Source organism: Maylandia zebra, linkage group LG18 (genome assembly GCF_041146795.1).
Source record: "Maylandia zebra isolate NMK-2024a linkage group LG18, Mzebra_GT3a, whole genome shotgun sequence".
NCBI classification, from domain to species: Eukaryota; Metazoa; Chordata; class Actinopteri; order Cichliformes; family Cichlidae; genus Maylandia; species Maylandia zebra.
Genome location: NC_135184.1, coordinates 18,676,082 through 18,697,021, shown reverse-complemented (window position 1 = coordinate 18,697,021; position 20,940 = coordinate 18,676,082). Strand labels below are relative to the sequence as shown.

The 20,940-nt window shown below is 42.1% G+C and overlaps 2 protein-coding genes and 1 long non-coding RNA gene across 3 annotated transcripts; 1 reads left to right on the top strand and 2 right to left on the bottom strand.

Annotated features, from left to right (window-relative positions):
• Window positions 1-473: 473 nt before the first annotated feature.
• Window positions 474-5,072, bottom strand: LOC101486835 (G-protein coupled receptor 55). The gene is made up of 3 exons (XM_004542694.3): window positions 5,032-5,072; window positions 3,222-3,984; window positions 474-2,506 (listed from the first exon to the last, which is right to left on the bottom strand). The coding sequence occupies exons 1-3, from the start codon at window positions 5,034-5,036 to the stop codon at window positions 2,282-2,284; spliced, it is 993 nt and encodes a 330-aa protein (XP_004542751.1). The 5' UTR covers window positions 5,037-5,072; the 3' UTR covers window positions 474-2,281.
• Window positions 5,073-9,411: 4,339 nt separating this feature from the next.
• On the bottom strand, window positions 9,412-18,112 carry snorc (secondary ossification center associated regulator of chondrocyte maturation). The gene is made up of 3 exons (XM_024805948.2): window positions 17,925-18,112; window positions 10,591-10,749; window positions 9,412-10,407 (listed from the first exon to the last, which is right to left on the bottom strand). Exons 1-3 carry the CDS (start codon window positions 18,001-18,003, stop codon window positions 10,298-10,300), a joined length of 348 nt encoding a protein of 115 aa, XP_024661716.1. The 5' UTR covers window positions 18,004-18,112; the 3' UTR covers window positions 9,412-10,297.
• LOC143413765 (uncharacterized) lies at window positions 16,970-20,314 on the top strand. Its single transcript, XR_013094379.1, has 3 exons — window positions 16,970-17,154; window positions 19,934-20,052; window positions 20,206-20,314. It is a non-coding gene; the product is annotated as an uncharacterized LOC143413765 (long non-coding RNA).
• Window positions 20,315-20,940: the final 626 nt, after the last annotated feature.

Below are 20,940 nucleotides of genomic sequence, written 5' to 3'. Positions count from 1 at the left end.
TCTTCACCAACAGTTTCGGTGGCTCATAATCACTGTGTAGGCTGTGGGTTAGATCAATTGGAGATTGGCTGAACAGTACTGATAAAAGTAGGAGAACCAACACAGCATTACACTGCCTTTGTGGCATTCTCACCGAAATGGAACAAAAATACAGTGATAATATCTGAAAGTTTTCATCTGCAGCTTTGTTATCAATTAAACATCATAATCTGTTCAGGTTATTTCCCTTCAAAACTGATGAGTAATACTTTTGTGATTTGATCAGCCTACTTTACAATGTCTCATTTAATAGTGTACATTTTTAAATATTCAGCAGTTACTATAGTTACAAAAATGCAATATTTAGGTAAAAGTTTAGTTTCCGGCTGCATTTCATTAATTAAATATTTAGGATAAATATTCATAATATTCACTCATAAATCCTTTTTGTTTTTGTCTTCACATTGTTTTTATTTTGACTTTAAACTTATGAAGAAAAGGAAAACAGCCCAGACCGACAAACTCCGTGGGTTGGCTCAAGATGCAGGGATCACAAAAGTATTTTACAAGTAAAAATACAATTGAGTACAAAATGCAGAAACTTAAATTATAATAAAATAAAGTTTCAATATGCAGGTAATGCAATGAAACCAGCATATGATGGTTTCAAAGAGAGCTTTTCACACATTTTTATGAAAGATATATACATTAAATACAACATTATGGTACGGTTAAGCCACAAGTGAGGCACGCTGTCATAAAACACAAAATGACCCTTCAACATCGGCAACATATGGTCAGCGACAGCTCTGTGTGCTTCATAAGCAGCTTTCCATTTGACTTTTCATGTGACAGCATTCAGATAAACCCAAACAGTAATATGAAAACAGTTCTTTCAGCAGTGACCTACGCATGGCCGGGACTACATACTTACGGTTTTTAAACATTTCAATAAAACTATTATGCACCTAAGGTTGCAATCTAAAAATAAAATACAAAGTTCAGTACAGCTAAATATGAAATGCTACAGCTAACAATATCAGTTTATAAACAAAGCAAAAAAAGCATACGAAGTATCTTTTCATCTGCAAAACTATAAACAGATCACTTAATGCAATAATCATAAATGCTTTAGTCCTCTCTTATAATAATGTCACTTTTAATATTTTTTTTATATTATATTTTTTTAGTATAATTTATGAGATTTAAAAGACAGAAAATGAATGCAAAATCTATTAACAACGCACAAAAAAATCCTCTCTACTCTTCCTCAGGCCGTGTTTATTTCTATATTTGACTGTTGCTGTATTTCTGATTAAACATTTACATTTAATTATTATTTAATAAATATAGATGATATTGTTACTTATTTTGCAGTGAGAATTTTTTACAACCATTTAGGATCCATTGTATTATTTAATGTTTTAAAAAATGAAATGAACCACTGAAATTATTGCTAATGTTTCGTTTTTAGTTTCATATGTTTAATGCATACCTGTGGATGTGATTTATAAACCCTGATTCATCTGTGTACTCATCAAGGAAATATGCATATTTGAATTGTAATTAATTAGATATATTGGCATAATTTCGTTTTGTTTACTTTTTATGTAAATCTGCATTTCATAGATTAGAGATTCACGACTAAAATATGCTTATTATTACGGTTAGCTACCTTTTTTGAATATAAAAAAAATAATTATGCATCTGTTAAATTCGTTTAGTCTGAAACAATTAATCTATTTTGTCTTTGATGAGAATTCTGACTAATAAGAGCCGTCTTTGTGCATGTTTGATTTCAGTCCTAGATAATATCACAAAGGCATTTTTGAACTGCCCGCCAGTATCAGTTTTTAGTTCTTTAAAATGAGTCATGCTGCCTGTCCCTGTCACTTTCTCACTCATTGTTGGTTTGCAGGTTTGAGTGACCTTTTCATGCTTTTAATGATTTTTTAAAGCATGTCAGACTGTGGCTTTTTAGTTCATGGGTTGTTTTGCAGCCTTCATTTAACGCATTAGAGCGCTTTGAGGTTAGAGAGGTGCCTACTGGCTTCCTGCTGCTGGATCAGATCATACAGCCTTGCATTCAGCTGTGTGGTTAATTTAGATTACACTCTGACCTGCTTCCTTACGAGCAGGTTAATTACTTTTAGTGCGTGACACTATGCTTATCAGCTATTGGGTCCACTATTGACTTGTCTCCAGCTTTACTGCTCTGATACAAAACAAGGTTTTAGCCTCGTTTTGCTATATTAACACAACATAACATCACATCAGTGATCCTCTAGGGACAGTTTTTGTCTCAACTTGACTCGCCTCTCTCCCGTTCAGAAGTGCTGTTGGTGGCTCTCCTTTGGCTCAGTATTGACATCCTTAAGCTGTGTCTGGTGTTCCTCACTTCATGGGCAATAAAGTAGTAGCACATGGCGTCCAGACAGCAGGTGATGTTTGACAGGCACATAGCAATCTGTATGAACAGGCTGAGATTGGCCTTGGTGCCACAGTCCTGAAATGCTCCTTGATGCACCTGCAAGTATGTGTGTTAAGGAAACATTAGTTTACCATCAAAGAATCATGTGTGACACTTTTGGTTTGTAGCAGAGGTAGCATTGCAGTGTGAAGCGCAGGTCCTATCTGTGAATTTTCCTATGAAGATCCTCTCTGTGCATATCTGCAGTACTTACACATGCTTACGCACTTGCCATACTCTCCAGTTTGATAATTAATTTCTAATAATTTCTAATAACGTCAACTTTTGAAGAAGAATTTTATTGCAAGTATCAAAATTAAACACAAGTACCCCTCAACAAATACCCCAGTGGTTACAACCATTTAGGCTTGTTTTGTCATATCATATGTGCTACTGACATAAAAAGCGCTGCTGAGTCATAACATTTGCAGCATCCTCCCCCCCCCCTGAATTTTTCTGATGATTACTCAACATAAATCTCAAATCAAAGTAAAAAAGCTGCAGAAAGTTAAATGTTTTTAACTGAAATATTAATAAGCTTTTTTTTTCTTTATAAAATAGGTTCAGTACACATTATATTTTTCTGATTCAGGCTACCCAGTGGATTATAAGGAGTTCGAGACTTTAAACATCAAAATTTTAAATGTTTACCTGCTGAAATAAATGTGATAAAGGACAGCTACTAAATGGACCCTAAGGTGATATGCTTTGGACTGTTGTTTCAGTTTCTTTACACTTAAAATGAGCATAAAATGAGCCTTGAGTTTCTCACCAGAAATTGCAGGAAGATGGCTAGGTGGCTCGGAGTGAAAGGCACCAGGAACGCGCACAGCCCGCTGTAGATGATCTTCACACAGGCCCGGCTCTGTGGGCTGTGCTGACCAGACTGCTGAAGTGTCCAGATGATCTGAACTGAACAGAAAACCACCACCAGTGCAGGCACAATGAACCCAAACACCTGCACACTGATGATGATGGGAGGTTTCCAGCCTTCCGGTGAAAACTCGTGGAAACAATGAAATGTGTTGCTCTTGCTTTTCCTGAAGTTACAGATGACTGGAATGACTGATGCAGACACAAGCATCCACACGGCTATACAAGTTGCCATAGCTGCTTTGGGTGAACGCAACTGCTTGGATTTAAACGGATGACAGATAGCCACCCATCTATCTACAGCTATACACATAATGATGTATATGCTTCCATATATCCCATAAAAATAAAGCCCTTCCAAAATTGAACACAGTCCGTGGAAGCTGGCGGGCCACTTGTGATTAGTGGCATGCATTTTGAAGGGAAGAATCAACAGGAGAACCAAGTCCATCAAAGCCAAGTTTATCATGTAGATAGCAGAAATAGCAGATTCAGTCTTTTTTCGCAGAAGGCCGCAGAACACCGCCAGCGCTGCAATATTGAGAATCAGACCGACGACAAATATAGGAATATAGAAGACCAGCTCCAAAACTTTCATCACTTCATCCACGTGGTCGAACTCTTTACTGCAGTTCACTGACATGTTGTTGGTCATGATGTCACTGCAATATAACAGTTGGATTCAATTTTATCTCAACATCTCTGCCAGGATTTCAAAGAACAGTTTAAGTTGTCTTTCCTGTTTTTGTTACTCGTTCCCACACAGAAACGGCAGTATGATACGCCACTATACCAAGCCACTAGAAACCTCTCAGCTGTGTGGGTACAGGAACTGTGAACTTGTTTTTTTGTTTCTGGTATAAACAACATAGCAAACAAGAGCACCGTGAACATTATTAACCTTTAGCCTCCTGATTCTCATGAAAGTAGTAGCAATGGTAGTCTTAGTAAAGTACAGGCCGGAGTAACTTTCATTTTACTTCGACATTTAGAAACAAATTGTGAATATATTATGATCAAGATTTCAAAGGAAATGACTTTCTGTTATTGTATTAGTTTTGCAATCTGCGACAGCACAGTTAAGTGGTTCTCTATTTGAGGTTATTTGTTTGGACGCTAACAATATTCCCATTTACCTCGGAGTGTTTACTGATTTAATATCAGTTGAAAACAAATGAACAGGTGGTTCGTCACATGTTCTACTCTTCATTGCGTTGGTGTCAGGTTGTGATGGACAAACCTGACACCTGTTCTATTTTGAGTGAAGCCATGGTTTTACAGGAAAATCCCAAATACATCTCTGACATGAGTGTCTGTGCATCGAGTTGACACTCGACTGAAATAAACCTAATGTAAAAAAACAGGCAGGTTTTGACTGCGTGTACTACGTGTCGCTGGCTGCAGAGTCCCTCCTTACAGCGAGCAAGCTGAAGGCCCTTTGCACTCAGATCAAAATAATTTGCATGAAGATAAAAAAAGCACATTATATATACAATGAAACCTGACTTTTAATGTAAGCATTAATTAGAAGTAAATAAGTAAATAAAATTTAAAAATAGATAAATAAATGAAATATGTCTTGTAATTTAAGTTCCTCACGTTTGACTCATCATCTACATGTAACTGCAGCACTTTTAACATCTAACCTGGCGTTCTTTTGCGACCAGCTAACATGTAGTGGAAAATGTGAAATCTAGTTGTGTTCTTACCTCATGCCAGTCAAGTTTCAGTGTGTCTGACTGTCTGCGCGGTGCCAGACGCACTTCTCCTTTTCAAACCTTTGTTGTTTCATCACCACTTCCTGACTGTGCCACACATCATGCATGTGTTCAAATATGCATTATAGCTGTTTAAAATCAAAGTAACATGAACCTGCCCTGCACGTCTGCTGGAACTCTATTTTTGTGTAAACATCTGAAGAAACTAGCAGCAGCACTCACGATGATTATGTTTATGTTTAAGTGGCAAGATATTTTCCTAAAATGACTGTGGGCTTTATCCTGATAGGCTGCTTACCCCTCTCTATCATAATGGACTTTCTTTTTTTTTTTACTTTGACTGGGTTGGACAAAAGATAAAATCTACGTGCTGTGACTTAGCCGTTTCATGTTGATGTTTGATTTGAGTAGTTGTAGGCCTGTAAGGCTACATGACTGGCCTATGATATTACAAATCCACTGCACCACATTGCAATTTAAGGTAAATGTGCCTTTAAGGTTAGAATTACGCAACACAGACTACTAGCTAATTTGCATTATCAGCTAATCTATGCCAGTAGCTACTTTAAGAAGTGTGGCTTTGGTGCTTTAAATCAGAAAAGTTTATTTTGTCTTGTAATACTTTCAGTTTTAGGTTTGGGTTGGTTTACGCTGTGAGAGATAACAAGAGGTACCTGTTATTGGTTCAGATATGCTCCTGAAGGCTTGGTTAAAGGTTATATAAAAAATTTAGACAGTATAAAAACATGGGCACATGACTATTATGATCTCAGTCACTCATACTGAATAGAAGATGAAGTTTCATTTGAAAATCTTGGTCATTCCTAGTTTTAAAATGGAGGATTGTCAGTGATATGAAACTGCAAAGTCATTAGCTAACCACTTGCGAATGACAAGTCATGACCCAGGGAGAGACGGTTTCAGTCAGACCCACCCTTTCCTCATCACATCTGGGGGGAGGGGGGGTTGCAACCAAGATGGCAATGTTGCTCAAAATGGGACTTAAGAAACCAATGGGTGGCATCATGTCAGCTACATCCACCTTTTATCCTGCCTGTGACCAGAACCCAAAGTGTGACCTTTCCCTAAATCAAAATAAATGGTTTTGTTGCCAGAACCTAACTAAAATGTGTGGCCTTCTTGGTATTTATTGTTTTAGTCTTGATCTGCATGTTTGATTTGGCAAGGATTTTATGACGGGCGTCCTTTCTAATGCAACCCTCTCCATTTATCCCTACTCCAGACCAGCCCTTGTGTGGCTAGGGGACATAATATTTATCGCCTAAAAATTAAAACCTAACATGGTAAATATTGTAGTACTTGCACATTTGCTCAACAAGTGAAAGATTTCCTAGTCGGATCGTGAGAGAAGTCACAAATTTCTTGACGTCAAGATGAAGTGTTATTGTTATTTATCCTTAGTAAAATCTGAACATCTGTGGCTTTTTAAAGAAATCCATCCTCGTTGTTTGATATATTTCACTAAAATAGTAGCAGTGAGCTAGTAGGACACACTGGAGAAATCCAACAGCTGTTGAGAAATTTTAAGTTGAACCAAAGTGGTAAGCCAACCTAGTGACCAGCAGACCAACTTTACCATCTTAAGTTCTGCAGTCTTAGCAAAGGATACGCTACAAGGTAGAACACATATCAGATGTAGACACAGGCTGCTGAAAATGAATCAAGCTGAGGAAACTGTTATTGATAAAAAATCTTGCCTAATACCACAAGTTTTTTTCATTCTCTTGCGGTTTGTTTCCTCAAACTTGGAATTTCCATCATTATTTACAAATTGATTTGCATGAATCGTAAGAGATATGAATATAATGTGAATGTAGATTTATATAATATAAGATGTAACATTTGATCAAAATTAAATATAATACTTTAATGCTGAATATAAAGACCAGGCCTTGTCCATGTGACTTCCCTGCATGGTTTTTCTTTTTTTTAGGTCAACAACTAGTTTGTTTACAGTCTCTCAGCAGTCACTATTAATAAAGCAAGATGCCTCCAATACTGTGATTTCAGTAGTAGTGCTGTTATTAGTAAACGTACCGCTATGAGTTGTCCTATGTGAAAGAAAATTTCTGAACACTGCTTTCAAAGCCCTTTTCCTTTTAAGTCTGTGAGAAGCTGCAGAAGCAGATTTAGACTGTGATTATGTTTAAGAGTTTCCTGGTTTCATGTACTGAGATGACTTAACTGAATTTAAAGTGTGAGAATGTGCCCACAGCTACACTTCACAGCTTGAAGTTACCGTCATCAGTCACCAGAGAAATATAGTTAAATTCAAGTACGTGAGAAGAGATCGAATTGTGCTTTCAGTTTTAAACTGGGGGAAAAAAATGCTTTCACTTTTGGGGAAACCATATGACACTTTTTTGTTTCTGTAAATGTGTTTCTTTGTATGCAGTCATGTGAAAAAAGTATGCCCTCTTCCAGTTCTAATGTTTTCAGGACATAAAAAGTCATCCGGTCATTGCCAAGTTCTTAAGAAAATACAACCACAAATGAACAACAGCGGATAACATACTACACCGTGTCTTTATTCAACACAAGCTGAGCTAGAATGCAGATACGGTGTGGGAAAAACTAAGTACGCCCCCTGATTCAGTAGCTTCAAGAATCACCTTTGGAAGCAATAACCTGAAGTAGGTGTTTTCAGTATGACTTTCTTAGCCTCTCACATTGTTTTGGAGAAATTTTGGCCCACTCTTCTTTAATCTTGCTTCAGTTCGTTGAGGTTTGTGGGCATTTGTTTACGCGCTCTAAAAGCCTCGCCTCATCATTTCATTTGAGTTGAGGTTGGGACTTTGACTGGGCTTATTACAACTCCGTGAATCTTTTCTTTCTTTTCTCCTCAGGATATTTGCTTTGTTGCCTGGTCCAGTTTCATCCAAGCCTTAGATGTTGGAAATATAGCCACACGTTTGATTCCAGAATACTTTGGTACACAGAGGAGTTCATTGAGGACTCAGTGGCTACAGGTGCCTGTGGCTACAATATAAACCCAAATCATCACCCCTCCACTGCCGTGCTTCATAGCTGGTATGAACTGTTTCTGCTGATATGCTGAGTTTGCAACGTTGCCATGCTGTTCTGAACTGTGCTGCCATGTTCTTTTTAGAGAAAGGTTCTCTTGGCATCCCGTCTAAACAGGCAACACTTCTTCAGTCTTTCACTGATTCTGCTTTAATGGACTTTAACATTTAACATGCTAACTGAGGCATGTAGTTTTTTGCAGTTTCTCTGAGCACTGCACGGTCTGGGCTTGGGTGAATTTGCCAGGGTGTCCACTGTGAGGAAGACTGGCAACTGTCTTTAATGTTTTCTCCTTGGAAAGGTGAATTTCAAATTGTTTGAAAATGGCCTCATAAATCTTTCAAGATTGATGGAAAGCAACAGCTGTTTTCCTAAAATCATTGCTTCCTAAAATGTCCTTAATTCTTGTCACTGAGTTAGCACACACCAGCTGATGAGTTAATTTGATCAGTTTGAAAGTGTATTTGAGTTGCAGCACCTGTTATCTACTTACTCTGTTAACTCAGTATTGATTTTTTCACAAAGTACCTCTGAATTTTGGCTTTGTTTAGTTTAAATAAATTAAGACATGATGTGTGTCTTAATTCATTTATTATTTGTTTATTATTTGTTCATCTGACCCGATTTTTTTTTTAAACATCAGAAGTGAAAGACGATATACTATAGTACAGGATGACTACTAACTACTAAAGACACATATCACATTTTAAAATTAATATTCTGAATTAAGAAGAAATAACAGTATTAGTTCTATAGTAAAAGTTAAAATTGAATAATTTCTGATGCGAGTCACTGTCTGGTTTTATGAAAAGCATTGAGCAAGGAGGTTTTTTCCAGTTGCCTTGTTTAGTTTTTGAAACTAAATGTGATGAGCAAGCAGTGAATAAGAACTGAAGGACATTGCTTGCCCATATGGTACTTATGACTTTTTAGTCACAAGGTGCCACGGATTATACCATGTTTCATCATGCTTATATATCTAAATGGTACCATAATTTACAAAGTGAATGTTTTGGTAAATATGAGCGAAAGCTAAGTACAAACCGATCAGGAAAGTGTTTACTGAAGTCAAACACAGAGGGACCAGTGGGGTCCCTTCCTTATAAACCCAAATAATTTGACTTCATCTTAGCAATCAGATACATGGCGCCCTGTTGGCCAATATAAAGAAAACAGCTTTAAAGCCCAAATGAATTGGCTTCAATTTTCAAACCCAAATGCGCATCTTTTATATACAGTCTGTAACTGTACACGAAAATGTATAATGTCTAAAAGAAAAAAAATTACAGTTAATTCAGTAATCATGTGCAATCACACACACACATTAAACTATTAAAATATGATTTAATAATTTTTGACTTGATGATAAAATGGCAGCATCCAGCTGTATGACTGAGGACTCTGGGTTGTACAGAAAAATATCTCATAATATACTATACTAATTTTCCTCCTGCAAAAAAAGAGAGACAAAAAAACCCACACAAACATGCAAAGACAAAAGGCACATTCATCCAAGCACTAACTGCATATTTGCTCTGCAGGTACAAACAACACGTCTGTTTACTTTCATTGAAAAAGCCCCTTTTAAAGATGTTCTATTCTTAATTTGACTCTACAAATGTTTGTTAATGGTTTAATACAAACTTGAAAACTTTTGCACGGTGACACCTTGGAAATATTTTTGAAAATTACTCAGGTACAATTACTGAGAAAGACCAATAAAAACCTTCCATGTACGGCTAAAAAAAATTCAAATATATTTCTCACTGATTGGAAAAGTAAGACGCAGACAAACATAACCACAAACACTTCCTGCTAACATAGAAGCAAAATCATGTATTGAAGAAAGGCGAAACATTGAAATGACTGGAAAACAACATGTTTAAAAAAAAAAACAACAACCCACAAGTGACAAATGTGCTACAGCATTGCACTGGAAGAGCCAGCCAGTTTCTAAGATGGTTCCTTCAGCAACAAGTGGACGTGTTTGAGCAACAATTTGAGTATTTAGGAAACCTGCAAATAGTCAGTTAAGGACCCTGCCACAATTTTCAGCAAAGCAAAAGACACGTTTTACACAAAGGTCGAGCCTGGAGTTCAAAGATGGAACTGAGAAGCAACAGAGAAACACAGGCACACAAACAGTCATGGTTTACCAACACACACACACACACACACACACACACACACACATAAACCATATGTGTTTCCTCTAGGAGGCGGTGAACTTCCTGAGTGTGATGACGATGAGAGCGAGGAGGACAGATGCTCCCAGGAAGACTGCTATAACTATGGCTGTGATGGCCCCTGGCCCCATGGCCCCTGCACACAGGCATATATATTTATTTATTTATATATATATATATATATATATATATATATATATATATATATATATATATATATATATATATATATATATATATACACACACACACAATTAGGAAAGAAAATTTATTTGGTGGTTGTGTGCATGTTGATCAGTCAAAAATGGGACAACTTTACCTTCCTCTTCGTTGAAAACTTCTGTGGCATCATCATAGTCGATGGTGGAGGGATGGTCTGTTAAGTAGTGGGTTTTGGGGGTGGTGTCGCTGGGTGGCTCATCTCCAGACACGGTGTCTTGGTTGTCCCTAGTTGCTGGGGCAGTGTCTAAAACAGTGTCTGCAGAAAAAGGACAACAAGGATAGCTTTTATTTTAAAAAAAAAAGAAAAGACATGGCTGATGTGCTGCATCAGCTATGATTGCATGTTTTCTTACTGAAGTCTTTCACTGCTCCTCCTTGAATCGCTACCTTATCGTGGTGGAGGGGTTTGTGTGTCCCAGGGATCCCAGGGGCTATGTTGTCTGGGGGCTTTTGCCCCCTGGTAGGGTCTCCCATGGCAAATAGGGTTACCGGGGCCCCGCCCTGGAGCCAGGCCCGGGGAGGGTGCCCGAGGGCGAGCGTCTGTGGCCGGGCCTTAGTCCATGGGGCCCAGCCGGGCACAGCCCGAAGAGGAGACATGGGCCCATCCTCCCGCAGGCCCACCACCCGCAGGAGGCGCCATAGGGGTCGGGTGCATTGTGTGCCGGGTGGCGGCCAGGAGCGGAGGCCCTGGCGGACTGACCCCCGGCTGCCAAGACTGGCAATGGGGACATGGAATGTCACCTCTCTGGTGGGGAAGGAGCCTGAGTTAGTGCGTGAGGTTGAGAGGTACCGGCTAGATATAGTCGGGCTCACCTCTACGCATGGCTTGGGCTCTGGAACCAGTCTCCTGGAGAGGGGCTGGACTCTGTCTCAGTCTGGAGTTGCCCCTGGTGAGAGGCGGCGGGCTGGGGTGGGTATTCTAATATCTCCTCGGCTTGCTGCCGGTACGTTGGGGTTTTTCCCGGTGGACGAGAGGGTTTGTTCCCTGCGCCTTAGGGTCGGGGAACGGGTCCTGACTGTCATCTGCGCTTATGCGCCGAGTGGCAGTTCAGAGTACCCAGCCTTCTTAGAGTCCCTGGGGGGGGGTGCTGGAAGGTGCTCCACCTGGAGACTCTGTTGTCCTGCTGGAAGACTTCAATGCTCACGTGGGTAACGACAGCGAGACCTGGAGGGGCGTGATTGGGAGGAACGGCCTCCCTGATCTGAACCCGAGCGGTGCTTTGTTATTGGACTTCTGTGCTAATCACAGTTTGGCCATAACGAACACCCTGTTCGAACATAAGAGTGTCCATAAGTGCACGTGGCACTACAACGCGTAGTGAGGGTGTGCTGGGAACGTCTAGCAGAGGCCCCAGTCCGCGAGCTCTTCAACGCACACCTCCGGCAGAGCTTCAACAGCATTCCGAGGGAGACTGGGGACATTGAGTCCGAATGGACCATGTTCAGCGTCTCCATTGCCGAAGCTGCTGCAAGGTGGTTGGTGCCTGCCGTGGTGGTAATCCCCGAACCAAATGGTGGACACCAGAGGTGAAGAGAGCCACCAGGCTGAAGAAGGAGTCCTATCGGGCTTGGTTAGCCTGTGCGACTCCGGAGGCAGCCGACAGATATCGACAGGCCAAGCGGAATGCGGCTCGGGCAGTGGCTGAAGCAAAAACTCGGGTGTGGGAGGAGTTCGGAGAGGCCATGGAAAAAGACTTTCGGACTGCCTCAAAGAGATTCTGGCAAACCGTCAGGTGTCTCAGGAGGGGAAAGCGGTGCTCTACCTGCACTGTGTATAGTGCTGGCGGAGCGCTGCTGACGTCGACTGAGAAAATTGTCAGGCGGTGGAAGGAATACTTCGAGGACCTCCTTAATCCCACTGACACGTCTTCCGAGGAGGAAGCAGAGTCTGGGGATGAGGGGAATGACCCACCAATTTCCGGGGGCGAGGTCACTGAGGCAGTTAAACAACTCCTTGGTGGTAGAGCCCCTGGTGTTGATGAGGTCCGCCCCGAGTTCCTGAAGGCTCTGGACGTTGTAGGGCTGTCCTGGTTGACACGCCTCTGCAATGTTGCGTGGAGATCAGGGGCAGTACCTGTGGACTGGCAGACCGGGGTGGTGGTCCCCATCTTTAAGAAGGGGGACCGGAGGGTGTGTTCCAACTACAGGGGGATCACACTCCTCAGCCTCCCTGGGAAAGTCTATGCCAGGGTGCTGGAAAGGAGAGTTCGTCCGCTAGTCGAACCTCGGATACAGGAAGAACAATGCGGTTTTCGTCCTGGTCGCGGAACACTGGACCAGCTCTTTATCCTCTCCAGGATACTTGAGGGTGCATGGGAGTTTGCCCAACCAGTCTACATGTGTTTTGTGGACTTGGCATTCGACCGTGTCCCTCGGGGTGTCCTGTGGGAGGTGTTGCGGGAGTATGGGGTGTCTGGCCCATTGCTACGGGCCATTCGATCCCTATACAACCGTTGTAAGAGCTTGGTTCGCATTGCCGGCAATAAGTCGGACTCGTTCCCGGTGGGTGATGGGCTCCGCCAGGGCTGCCCTTTGTCTCCGGTTCTGTTCATAATTTTTATGGACAGGATTTCTAGGCGCAGCCAAGTGGCGGAGGGCTTTCGCTTTGGTGGCCTCAGAATCTCATCTCTGATTTTTGCGGATGATGTGGTTCTGTTGGCTTCATCGGGTGAGGGCCTCCAGCTCGCACTGGAACGGTTCGCAGCCGAGTGTGAAGCAGCAGGAATGAGGATCAGCACCTCCAAATCTGAGGCCATGGTTCTCAGCCGGAAAAGGGTGGAGTGCCCACTCCGGGTCGGGGAATAGTTCCTGCCCCAAGTGGAGGAGTTCAAGTATCTCGGGGTCTTGTTCGCGAGTGATGGGAGAAGGGAGCCGGAGATCGACAGACGGATTGGGGCTGCAGCTGCAGTAATGCGGACGCTGCACCGGTCCGTCGTGGTGAAGAGGGAGCTGAGTGTAAAAGCGAAGCTCTCAATTTACCGGTCGATCTACGTCCCTACCCTCACCTATGGCCACGAGCTGTGGGTAGTGACCGAAAGAACGAGATCGCAGATACAAGCGGCAGAAATGAGCTTCCTCCGAAGGGTGGCTGGCCTCTCCCTTAGAGATAGGGTGAGACGTTCGGCCATCCGGGAGGGGCTCAGAGTAGAGCAGCTGCTGCTCCACATCGAAAGGAGCCAGCTGAGGTGGTTCGGGCATCTGACAAGGATGCCCCCTGGGCGCCTCCTGGGTGAGGTGTTCCAGGCATGTCCCACCGGGAGGAGGGACATGCCTGGAGGAGGGACAGACCCAGGACACGCTGGAGAGATTATATCTCTCGGCTGGCCTGGGAACGCCTTGGTATTCCCCCGGATAAGCTGGAGGAGGTGGCTGGGGAGAGGGAGGTCTGGGCCTCTTTGCTTAGGCTGCTGCCCCCGCGACCCGGCCTCGGATAAAGCGGATGAAGATGGATGGATGGAGTCTTTCACTGACGAGGCGCCAGGTTTGCTAACGGACCTGCTTGTCTTTGTGTTAGTTGGGATGCAAAACTGCATGCATGGGGCTTTCTGTAAGGACTCCAACAGCGTCTCTCTTGTCTCACTGGGTTAACAGCTCAGGTCTGGGTATAAAGATCTCTTTGTAGAAGATGAACATTTTATCCGTTTGAGGTCCAGGTAGAGTCTCTCAACATGTTTCTTTTCCCCCAAAAGGGTTCAGCCAATCTTAAACAGAACAAACAAACAAACATCCTGTAGGAGATGAAGTGATTTGCCGACTCTGCTCTCAACTTCAGTCGTCTCTTCTCCTTCCATCCCAAATCTTCTTTGTCTGGCATTCCTCTGCTCTGAGCATGTAGTCACCCTGAGACTTTTCACACTGCTGCAGTAGCCAGAAAAACACGATGTCTCTCTGGACTTAATTTTTTGTGTTTCCTAACCAATTTTTAGAGTTTAGGAAATGCTCACTTGGAGAGTTTAAACCACTTTAACGGCTTGGTAACAGCTTTGGCAATCGAACAGCTGTACAGATGTTTTTTAGAAGTTAGAGGGGGAAAAACTGATCATCATCTCTGCTTAAAAAATAAGCTCGATGTAGACAAGCCCACCCATTCAGACCCTCACAGATTCAATTATTCTGTCCTCAACTCTGCGCATACCAAAAAACCGTAATGCAAACATATTTACACTCAGCTATTTGACCCTACATATTTACTTTGTGGCCTTTGATGCCCTCAGGAAGCTCCTTCATCCTTATTTCAGGCTCAAATGCACCTTATTTAGTTGCTAACAGAAGGGAAAACACGACAAAATTACTGAAACTAGTGCACATCATATCATGTCTTGTTAGCGGCAGTATCTCTGAAATTCTGATACGCAGCCTGATGTCAGTATTGACTCAGAGTTGTGTGCAGCTTCCTGTCCTGTAGCTGGCTGAAGGTTTGGAGGCCCGGGCCTGTGGCCAGCTCAGGCATCAATGAGGCCTTCAGCCGAGGGCACAAAAGGCAGCTTGTGCGGTCACGCAGGGCAGCAGGCTGCAACCAGTAACAACCGGACAGGCTCTAGCCAGCCAGTGGCTGGGCACTGGATGTCAAACAAACTTGTTTATTAAATATTCTCTATGTGTGAAAGGCTGCACCTTCTGGACAGAATGATTTAATAAGAAGGTTAAAAAAATAATAACATGTTTTCCGTTGGGTTTGTTTCCATGAGGTAGGGTTTGAATCTAGTCAGGGAGCCACTAGAGAAAAAAAATATTATCTACTGTCTGTGCCTCAGCATGTTTGGACTCACAGTTCTTTCACATGACCACTCCAATGGTTTTCTTATAAATGGATTATAATCTCTATTAACGTGGTGATTGTTATTGTGATAATTAGTCAAGTTTGGATTTATATTATTAGAGTTTTTGATATTGTAACCATTCATGCACAACATTTAGCTGTTAAACTGCAATACACGAGTGCATAATTAGTTCATAGTTAATGGAATAATTCATTATAAAGCATTTATGATTTTTAAGGTATACCTACAGAGTCTCACAGAGCTGCATTTTGCAATGGCACATCATGGCACAGTTTGTACTACTCCCATTAAAAAACCAGCACAGTTCATTTTGATATATATATAATGAAGTGCCTGTGAAACAGTTCTGACGTTGGACATCTTATTTGTTGTTCACCTTTTTGTTAGAGCAAGTTCGCACTGTTTTCTGAAAGTAGCAGCACGCACCAGTGCTATGAGGAGTTTTCATTTCTAAAAATAAAAATGAGTTTTAGAAAGAAGTTATTTTCATTTTAAGCCCCCAGAGCATTCAGAGCAACAAACAGCAACAGCAGCCTTGAGTTGTGTTAACATGTGTGCTATATATATAAAATGACAGTTTTGTCTGTCCGATTTAACCATGTGAAGTGTGAACCAGGAAAAGATATTTTGTTTTTTGAACCTTCTAACAAATCAAATGAAATTACATATATTAATTTTAATTTGTAACATATTTGCTGCATCTGTCATTTACGTGCAGTTTCCTGCTCACAGTAGTAGCGCTCACTGCGTGCATATGTGTACATCGCGTTTTTCAGGGTGGAAAAAAATCTTTGCTTGTTTCTCTCTTTTTAAAGATACACAACTCCAGACGTTAGCCTTTCTTCTTATATAGCACAGACTCGCTACGCGTTTGGCAGGCTGTGGGCAGGGCTGATTTCAGACACTAAAAAGCACAGAGGCCCATTTGTTGGGGCCCCTGGCCTCCTTGCTCAGGATTTCACACAAGTCAGACAGGTGACAAAGCACGCAGACGAATGCATGTGTAAAGCAACCTGGCAGAGCATCGAAAACCACAAGTAATGCAGCCCAGACATGACACCGGTGGTGTTGTGTGCCCTCGCTTCGCCATCTTAAAATACCACAGTAGGTGGACACATTTTCCACAGTAAAATATTTGAAAAACAATTGGTGTGTGTTTTGGATTTTACTCTGAAACAAGGACAGCCTGAAGAGACTTTGTTTTCCATTTTCACATTACACAACTACACCACTGTCAAGGCTACGATTTTTAACACTGAGTGTATGTGAGTAATTATCACACTGTTTTTGCTTAAACTTCTTATTTGACATTTCTCTGTGTGTTTCCTATGCTGAGTCAACCAATGAAGCTGCCTGTCACGCTCATCTTGGATGATGTTGTGGTCAAGACTTGTGACAACAATTGACGACACTGCTGTATGACAATGCAGTCGTGCCACTGCAAATTTATATATGAAGTCAGCAGAGATGCAACCTGTAGCCATGACGACTTGGCCTTATTAGCACTTCTCCTGGCGGGAGTTTTTTTTTTGCTCTGTGATCCAACAAAGCATTCATTCGTCAGTGTTGGCAGGCATAGAAGACATGCTTTCACCTTGCAACTACACCCTCCAAAGTTAGAACAGCCCACAAAATGTAAAAAGCTGTAGGCAAGTCATAACTCCTGCAGACTTGTCTTTCACAATATATGTAGGTGTTGTGTAATCGGTGACAGGTCACACATTTTTCTTTGCCTCTTTCCCATACAAGACAGGGAGGACCTTGTTGCCCCATTGCCCTCTTGACTGCTACTCTGACCTCTAGGCCTGAGAGCCAGTCTACAGTCTCCCGAGGTTTTCTCGAGTGAATCTGAGATATATTCCAAGAAAACACTGGCAGAGGTAAGAGAAAGTGAAAGAAAGAGCAGTGATGTGGCAATCTGTCAAGGGCTATTTCAGATTGTCAATCCAAAATAGCCCTTATTCAGAAAACCAACAGTTTTTGTGTGAAATGTTCTTCTTACCATCTCTAAATTCTCTTCACGCACATAAAATGCACTCCAGAGGTACCAAAATCCAAACCAGCACTACGCTGAATCACTTCAGCTTAGCTCGAGTGAGAGGGCGGCGGGTTTGAGTTTCATACGAACATCAGGCAAAGCAACTGAGTCATCCTGTTCGTCAAAGAGCAGCTTTCACAGCTCTCTCAGTTCTCACAACTGCATCATTTACATCAAGCCGCCGACACACACATCAGGCCCTCAGTGTGCCTTTGTGGGAAAAATGACATGAATACACAAAGTTTTTTGTTTGAGAGCTGTGAGAAACGCAGGCAACATTGTCTAAAAACCCTAAAAATGTACTCATATATAAGAAAAGCTCAGCTATAATAAAAGAAAATACTTTCTTCTTTATGGAGATTATGAAATTATCTCAGTGTCTGTAAAGAAATCACCTCGACCTACTTAAAAAAATGTAAGAAATTAATTTGCCCACATTTAAAATGCGACAGGCTGATGCTTTCTTTGCGGCTTTGCATGTTTCGTTCTGAAACATTTCCACCTCCATTAACTTCTGTGCAACCAGGTGATCTTTATTGTGTATTCCACAAATGTATTCCACAAATATACATACATATATATATATATGTTACTCAGAACTAGAGGTTTTACCTGCATGGACAAAGGCTACCAGGAGGCTGAAGAGTACCAGCAGGCCAACTCTGCAGATGCTGCTGCTGTTATGAACCATGGCGGCTGCAAGCGACGAGCGTCTCCAAAAACTCCTCAAGCAGAGTCTCTTAACGAATAGCTGAGTCTGTGAGGGGAGCAGGAGAAGAGTACGGGGGAGCACAGAAGGGAGAAAGGTGAGGGGAAAGCAAGCAGGAGAGAGAGGGATGGTGGGTGGAACTAGGTGTGCACAGGATTTTCTGGACAGTGTGGACCTTGTGAACACATCATCACGGGGGCCCACCCACTCCACAACTCCAGTCACATAGTTGGGGTGAGAGGTAAACATTCGGGCCTGGTCACATCACGCAGGCCTCTATTGGACATTCAATTCTTAAAGGAAATATCTGACTGCAAACTGGAGGATGTCAGTGATAAACTACGTACTGAGAAAATCTAAAGACAGTATCTTTGTTGATACTGCTTCAAATATGTGGACAGTATTTTAAAGGAGTGCTTCAGCAAACTGGCACTTTCAAAGAGTTGGCGGACTCTTCATAAAATACCAGCTTCTACATGTACGCTCAGGCGGATGGCCCAGTGATATTTTTCTTCCGTTCCTGTTAAGTCACCTGCTGCAGGAATTGCTTAGGCGACCTACCAGTGAGGTCATTTTTTTATTTCTGTCGGTTTACTTGTGGTCTGCTCTATCATTTACAAAAAACAGTTTTCATGTGTATTAGGGATCATTGTCCTGTTGGAAGCCCCAACACCCGTCTAGCTGTTGGTTTGAGGTGAAGGTGAAGAATATGGAGGTAGTCCTCTTTTATTATTTCATCCACTTTGTGCAATATACCAATACAACTGGCAGCGAAACAACCCCAGAGCACCACCACCATGCTGGAGAGCTGGTAAAGTGTTATTATATTTGAAAGCCTCACCTTTACCCCTCCAAACCCACCTCTGGTCATTGTAGCCAAATAGCTCAATTTCTGTAAATACGCCTTGGCCTTGTCAAGTTAAGAGATTTTGTAGAACCTTCAGCACACTTCTTAAAAGATTTGAGAGAATATATATATATAAGAGCCAACTCCGCCATTGCCTGGTCCCAAATCCAGGATGAGAAAAGAGGAGGGTTGGGTGTGGGGCTAGCAAGCCCATCCTCTAAAAAAAAGCCATGCTACAGAAACTGCAACAACAAGTACATCCCGACAACTGCCTGGACAGGAAGACTCCTCTTCAGTGGGGCCCATGATGCGTGCCGGTGAAAGCAAGCTCGCCGACAAGTCTTCTTACGACCAATGCCAAGACCAGGATAGGGACCTGTAACATCAGAACCCTGAACGAAAGTGGGAAGTCAGCGCAGGTGGCCAATGAGATGAGAAGATACAGCATCAAGGTTCTCAGACTATGTGAGACCCGATGGATCGGAAGCGGCCAGACCAGACCGTCTTCAGGTGAAACCATAATCTACTCCGGGCACGAAGATGCGGACCACAATCACACCCAAGGACTTGCGCTACTGTTGGCGCCAGAGGCTACAAGGGCGCTGTTGGCATGGAAACCCGTCTCACCAAGACTCATGATAGCCAGGGGCAGGAAGATTACCATCATCCAATGATATGCAGACACTAACACAGTACAAGCAGAAGATATATTTAAGCCTGTATATATACTTTGACTCTGTGAGGATTAGAGAAAATACAAAACAAATTCAAACTTGCCCACCCGATTCTTGTTTTGTAAAGTCACTAAAGATGTATGTTGTCCAATCATTCTGCCCTGGAAAAAGAATAGTTCAAAGAAATCAAGAAAAGGCCAAAATTATCTTGACACGCATGGCAATGATGAGCACATATAAATTTCTGACCATGACTCATGGGTGTAGCCAACAATCTGGCAACGTAGCATGAGGACATTTCAGTTCTTATTTACCCTTTTGAAGATTGATTTGATTTTGTCACTGAGAACAACACAACAAGCCTAATCACTGCACATCTCTGTCGTTTTAGGGGCTTTTTCACAACACAGATCAGTTTCTGGCTGGATGCAAACCTGACAGGTGCTTCCTCTGGGAACTACAAAATCAGATTATCATAGAAAGCACAAACTATGATGACATCGTCAGCAGGTATATCTCATTTAATACCGTTGAATTAAATATTAGATGCTAAGTGCTTAAATTATTAAGTATTACCAAGGGAACTATTTTCACATTTTCAGAACAGAACCAGTTTAACAACCCAAACTGTACTGATGGGGTCATTTTCCTCTTTCTCACCAGCAGGCTCCTGAGTGTCATTTGAGAACCGGCCTACATTTCCACTGGTTCGACCACAGATTATTATCTGGTACTAATGGCTGACATTGGGATGTATCTTCCAATCACTGTCCAATCAGCTTCTTTCCTATCATCAGTGCTCTCAGTAATTCTGACTTCAGGTTCACCAATCTTGTGGTGAAAGTATGCAGAACTGCTTCTAGGCTGGGTATCAGGGCCATGTAGGTGTAGCAAAGCTCACAGCATGGGAAGTCTGGCGCTCAGCATTTGCATTACCTAAATAAGCTCTTGTCACTGGAGTGTTTAGCCTGTGTCGCTTGTAAACTAGATTTTAGGCCCATTAACAAAAGAGTTCCCCTTCAACATTGCAGCTGCTCGTGAGGAAGCTGGAGCTGACTGCAAGTTTTCCAGTATTTCCTGTCTGCAAACTTACACTTACACTAACTTTAAAAATGTTTATGTTCAAAGACTTTGTGTTTATGTTAAAATCTTAGTCATCTCCTTGCGAACAGAAAAATAAAACTCTCTAGGGCTGTCCTGTGGTGTCTTGAACAAGGTTTTGGTAGCAGATCCTTTGGGGCTTGTGGGACATCATGTATGTTGTGAACAGTACTGACTGTGAAGCACTGTGGTCAACATTGTTGTTTTAATATGTGCTATATAAATAAATTTTGATTTTGATTGAACTTGTACCAGAGCACCTAACTTGAGTCTGGGGAGGTAAAGACAGTTCAACAC

Excerpts from the sequence above, each read along its gene's own strand:
- snorc (XM_024805948.2), bottom strand. The coding sequence starts at position 18,003 with ATGGTTCATAACAGCAGCAGCATCTGCAGAGTTGGCCTGCTGGTACTC. Across the intron at positions 10,750-17,924 it reads GGTAGCCTTTGTCCATGCAG|ACACTGTTTTAGACACTGCC; the intron begins GTAAAACCTCTA and ends CTTTTTCTGCAG. Across the intron at positions 10,408-10,590 it reads AGTTTTCAACGAAGAGGAAG|GGGCCATGGGGCCAGGGGCC; the intron begins GTAAAGTTGTCC and ends GCCTGTGTGCAG.
- LOC101486835 (XM_004542694.3), bottom strand. Across the intron at positions 2,507-3,221 it reads CCATCTTCCTGCAATTTCTG|GTGCATCAAGGAGCATTTCA; the intron begins GTGAGAAACTCA and ends ACATACTTGCAG.